The sequence below is a fragment of the Photinus pyralis genome, unplaced genomic scaffold (assembly GCF_008802855.1).
Source record: "Photinus pyralis isolate 1611_PpyrPB1 unplaced genomic scaffold, Ppyr1.3 Ppyr1.4_LG1, whole genome shotgun sequence".
Taxonomy (NCBI): Eukaryota; Metazoa; Arthropoda; class Insecta; order Coleoptera; family Lampyridae; genus Photinus; species Photinus pyralis.
The window spans coordinates 39,319,374-39,325,373 of NW_022170249.1; the positions used below are offsets into that span (position 1 = coordinate 39,319,374).

The 6,000-nt window shown below is 36.1% G+C and overlaps 1 protein-coding gene across 1 annotated transcript; it reads left to right on the top strand.

Annotated features, from left to right (window-relative positions):
• The first annotated feature begins 330 nt into the window (after positions 1 to 330).
• Positions 331 to 2,534, top strand: LOC116158879 (probable cytochrome P450 6a23). Its single transcript, XM_031471733.1, has 3 exons — positions 331 to 1,572; positions 1,620 to 1,871; positions 1,926 to 2,534. Exons 1-3 carry the CDS (start codon positions 426 to 428, stop codon positions 2,096 to 2,098), a joined length of 1,572 nt encoding a protein of 523 aa, XP_031327593.1. The 5' UTR covers positions 331 to 425; the 3' UTR covers positions 2,099 to 2,534.
• The last annotated feature ends 3,466 nt before the right edge of the window (positions 2,535 to 6,000 follow it).

Sequence of the window (6,000 nt, forward strand, 5' to 3'; positions counted from 1 at the left end):
GGAGGGTAAGAAATAAGAACCATTTTGCTCAAAGGTAAAGAAAGAACACATATAGAAACATATACAAATGGAATGTATAGAATTTAGGAAAAATCCGAACTACTGGTTTGATCATCGATGACTGGCTTTAGCATATGGTGTTTATGTACTAATTTTAGTACCTAATCCAGGTACCAAATACTCCACGCGATATGGAAACGTAGCTATAATATGAATAATAATAAATCACTGAATATACATGTTTGCAACAATGTTAATTTCTAGACATTCTTTTCTGTGCAAATGGGCTGAATATTTTACTCATATTCGCATGTAATCTGTATGTTATATTATGTCACGTCGCAGTAGCTGAGTTACTACGGTGCAAGACGTAGCTCATATATAAACTCAAACCTTGAAACAGAACAGTGATTTCCTAGGTTACGATGGCGGTCATACTTGCATACCTTTGTTTAAGCGTGGTGGTGATGCTACTTGTTCTACTTACTTTTCTGTTATCGTATAGTGTAGTAGCTCACCGGTATTGGAAAAGTAACGGTGTATTCAGTTTGGAACCTCAGTTATTTTTCGGAAATGCTAAAAGTGTTGTACTACAAAAAGAAGGAATGGGAATGGGTATGAAACACTTTTATGATACGTTAAAAAGGAATGGACTGGCATTTGGGGGATATTACTTTTTGACACGCCCGATTTTGGTGTTAGCGGACATGAAGCTCATTAAAGATGTGCTCACCACCGATTTCTCCCATTTTGTTGACCATCCGTTTTACATTGATGAAGAAAAAGACCCACTAAGCGCTAATCTATACTCTCTTCAGGGCGAAAAATGGAAAACTCGCAGATCGAAGCTAGCTCCCGCGTTCAGCGCAGGAAGACTCAAGATTATGTTCGAAACAATTGCGAAATGCTGCAATCAGTTAACGGTCGTTATAGACGAAAGTGCGGGTCGTGGAAACGCGATTGATATAATGGATATTATCGCAAACATGGGCGTCGATATGATCGGATCGTGCGCGTTTGGCTTAGACTGCAACAGTTTCAAGAATACCAACAACAAATTCAAACACTTTGGTCTCCAATTTCTGCACAACACGTCAAAGTGGAGAGCGTTCGTGTTTATGCTGCTATTTATGTTCCCCGATCTTTCTAAGAAATTGAAACTGACTTTAAATAACAAAGAAATGACAGATTTCTTTTTGCAACTTGTTCGCGATGTTGCCCAGCATCGAGAAGAGAATAATATTTCTCGGAAAGATTTTATGCACTCCCTTCTCCAAATTAAGAACAATGTGGAGATATCCGAAACCAGTTTAGGTAGTGTAATGCCTTCTGTTCGACAAGAAGAAGATGGTGCCACTATCGCGGAAATTGCCGGGCATTGCTTTTCGTTTTTTGTTGCCGGTTTTGAGCCATTCTCTACAACAACCAGTTTCTGTCTTTACGAATTATCGCTAAACACAACACTACAAGATAATCTTCGGAAGGAAATTAACTCCGTTTTGGACGCCCATGAAGGAAAACTCACTTACGACGCAGTCATGGACATGGGTCTCTTAGATCGATGCCTAAAAGGTAAGTCATTTGTCCAAGTCGGATGTTACAAAATTCGCTTATTCCAGAAACTTTAAGAAAACACTCGCCTGCCACAAGTCACATAAGGCTATGCACCAAACCATACAAGATCCCAAATTCCAACCTCACGCTGCCCATAGGAACGACGGTGTTGATTCCAGCTTACGGTCTTCATATGGACCCAGAGTACTATCCTAATCCAGAAATATTTGACCCCGACAGATTTTCGGAGGAGAATCTGGCGAAGCGACCCGCGGAGTCTTGGATGCCATTTGGACTGGGCCCACGGCAGTGTGTTTGTAAATGATACCGGTAACTTTAATTTTAACAGCAATTAATTTCACATATTTTAGCTTACCTGTTTGGATTACTGGAAATGAAGGCCGGATTAGTTACTTTATTAAAACGCTACCGTTTTTCGTTACATCCTTCAACGAAAACTCCAATAACTATGTGTCCTAAGAATCCTGTAATGTACCCATCATCTACCATATATTTATCTGCGGAAAAGATCTCGATTATTTAAATTTTAAATAGTAGACTGTTTTGTTTTACAATAAGTAGGTAAATTATAAGGTACTTAGTAGTACTTATAGGTGCATTTCACACATAAAAAGTTCCCAAGGTTGCACAGAAGGCGCACTTTGAGCTGAAGTTTATGTGTTTTTTGTTTCATATTTGCCTTGAATGTTGGAATTTCCCGAAACACTAGCTAAGTAGATTACGCGTTTGCTGTTTACAACCCTTTCGTTTCGCTTTTAGTTTAAGTGGAAGGGGATTTTCTAGACAATATCATAACAACGTCGCCGAAGTAACTTAATTCTAAATATTTCAATTTGAAGCAAGGTCAAAATGAAACAATCTTTACACAAAAATCTGTTTCCAGCTAAAACTGCCACTTAAAAATTACAAATTTTACTAATTTCTTCGCTCCCCCGTCTCAATAAAGAACGTACCTAATAGTGGAACGCTTTCGATATATCTTTCGCACATTCAGACCTTATTTCTATACAAGTACTTGAAAGTGGGCAGCAGAAAGGCGTTTTGCTTGCTATTGCAGCCTACAATTAAATGCTTGGATTGCCTACCTCATCCTCAGTTTCAGTGACCTCCACTTCGCTGATTTTTAGATAGGTTAATCTGAGTTGGAATGGAATAGACGCCGTTCTCCTGAAGCAGTGCAGCTAATATTAAAGATTCCTTATTTACTAACGTCAGCATTAAATTGTTTCACATATAGTGAACAATAATAGGAAGTCGCTACTTTGATAATCTATCGTTTTGCTTATTTGAATTCTATAGCGCATTGTCCTCTTAATAGCTTTAGGAAATTCTAGATTCCAGTAAGTCGCAGAAAAATTACGCAGCCCTGCACATTATAAACCTCGTTATAAACAGTACAATTTCCGTGTGTGGGCTTCTTAAGGACATCCTAATTTTTCTTGCACTCTGGGAGTACAGCGCTCTTGATTGACTTTTAAAACAAAATTGTTGACTTAGACGTCATATTGGAAGGTGTTAATGATTTAATAACCTAATAGTGGGGATTAATCTGTAAGAAAAATGTTAACGCATTCGGTTGGTTCTGAGTCACTGGGTTATTCACTGCGTGATTCAGGTTCACAGTGTTGACTTTAAGGGTCAAGCCGCGAGAGAACTCGTTGCTCAATTATTTAGATGGAATTCGTAATGGAAAATTTCGTTCGAGCTTTACCAGACCGAAAGTTGCATATTACGGGCATCATAAAACAAATTGTGAATTCCGGTATTTTTCTTACTTACGGAATCGCGATCGCGATCTCCGTAAAAGTTGTACAGAAACAAAAAAGGAGTACCTATAAGTGAATGAACGCAGTTCCTTTGCATAAATACACTCAAGTGCTATGAAAAGTTTCCGCCTATTAGTCTGTAGTTAATTTACATCGATCTCCACATTCCAATTAACAATGTAACCATTAAATGAGTTGCAGAAACCCGTTCCACTGAGCTGGACCCCTTTCTCAAAAGAGGCGCTCTTAATTAACTTGAAACTTGACGCCGGTCCCGTATTTTTCGGACGTCGGGGATAGGCGTAATTAATTAAAAAGGTTTTAATTTGTTTGAACGTATCGAAGATATAAGATACGGGATTGAAGTTCAAGTTGTCCCTACCCGAAATGGCCGGTTAAATAAATAGAAAATGCACTATGAAATAGAATCTTTTTGCCTTTTGCATTCTCACCAGTTACGTTGTGTAAGTACCGAAATTTTGAGCTTTGCCGTGAATTTAGTTTTGCAACCGTACCGTATCTTTTGGCTTTTGCACTTTCGCCAGTTACACTACCTGCGTTTCTCGTTATTATGTAAATTACATATAACTTATTTAAAAACAAGGAAAACCAAGATATTTCTAAAAGTATCAGAGATAGGTATAGGGCATAGGGCAATATTATCAAAAGTTGAAGATTTTTGGAGGACCTAAAAGATGACAGAAAAATATACAGGGTGTTCCATTCAAAAAAGTGTGGTTAATATGAAGTTTTGTAACTTTGGACCTAAAAAACACGGGTTCCATTAAAAAATTTACCATTTTGGTGCCGTACTTTGTCAGCGCACCCTGTATAATTCCAAATATTTTTTAAAAGTGAGAATATTTAACCATATCATAATATAAAAGCACTCTATCGAAAAATCTTATCTTCAAGGCATTAGATTACTCCGCGCAATCATTGACTCACCCTGTACACACATGAAAATGAAATGGCTAGCGTATTAGTGCCATTATAGCAAAATCGCCAAACACAAACACCCTATGTATAGCTATCATTACACCGTGTATATTTAATTTCAGATATACCGACATACACGATTCAATTTGATCTCGTCTTTACAAAATGGTCGACCAGTTAACGACCTTTTGGCACCAGAAAAATCGATTACAAATACCCTGTATATAATTATCATTACACTCTGTATATTTAAAACGACACAGTCAATCACAGTAAAAAATTTAAATTCCCCGCAGAAATTCAAACTGAACTTAAAAATAGCTGACAACCGGAAATTCAAAAATTCAAACTTACCGCTACAAAATGGCCGACATCCGGAAATTAAAAAAATAAAATCAAACTTACCGCCACAAAATGCCGCAGCCAATCAGAACGCAGCATTGTGCCGTCAGAGAAAAGATAATCAGGCTTTTACTACTAATGTATCTTGAAAGTTTAGAAGAGAAGTCACTATTTGCAAAACTAGTTGTTAACCAGTTTAAAGAAACGCGAGTTTCAAGAAAGCAATACCCACAGTGTGAAAACTTATAGTATTGGAACCATTTGATGTTAAAAATAATGTGTTAGATATCACCTGCTCAATAGGTACACTGCCGCAACACATAACTTTTTTCAAAAAATGTTCTAAGAGATGTTGTAGGGTACATTGACACAAGCCGTGGCCATTTTATGATGTACTGAACCACACATATGTGATGACCTGAAAAACAAAAAATGTAATACGGACCCATCTACTAGAATTAACATACATTTAATAATTTACCTATACAAGTTAATAGTAGTAATATACTTTCGCGTTTTACATTTTAGTTAATATGCTTTTTTACTTTAACACCTACAAAATTGTAATTTTTTTTATTTTATAAAAATGTACCTATGTATAAACTGCATCCGTCAATTTATTTTTAAATAAATTAAACAAATATAGCAAACGAGCTCCTGGGTATGGCTATAGAATGTGCAAAACCAAATTTTAAACCTGATGTTAGTTTTGCTTTTATTTAAAGTGTGTATGTATGAAATTTCATTTAATTGCTTCCATAAATAAGAAAGTTGGCACTGCACATCCTACACAAAACCAAATTTGGAAAATGGCGCTACATTTGCTTTTATTCCAAGTGGCTATGTATCAAATTTTATTTAAATCCCTCCAAATAAAGTAAACACGTTTTTTACCACGAATATCCAAAAATTATCGAATACCAGGAATAACGATGGAAATCCACAAAACTCATATCTAAGTAATATACACACTGGTACCTTACCGATATTCTCATTTGAACCAATCTCTTGTATTAAAGTTAGAGATATTATTACATCATTATCAAACACACACAGACAAGACACCTATGGTCTAAATATTCAATTAATCAAGCTTGTTATTGATATAATTATAATACCATTAACAAAATTACTGAATATGAGCCTACGGGAAGCAAAGTTTCCAAGTGCCTTAAAACAAGCCCTGATTGTACCAATACACAAGAAGGGCAATAAGAACGATTTAAATAATTACAGGCCAGTAGCACTTCTGCCAGTCTTTTCTAAGATATTTGTAAAAGCGCTTTGCTTACAAATAGCCGAATTTTTTGAAATTAATAATATTCTTAACAGTAAACAATATGGTTTTAGAAAACAATATAGTACACAAAGTGCTATT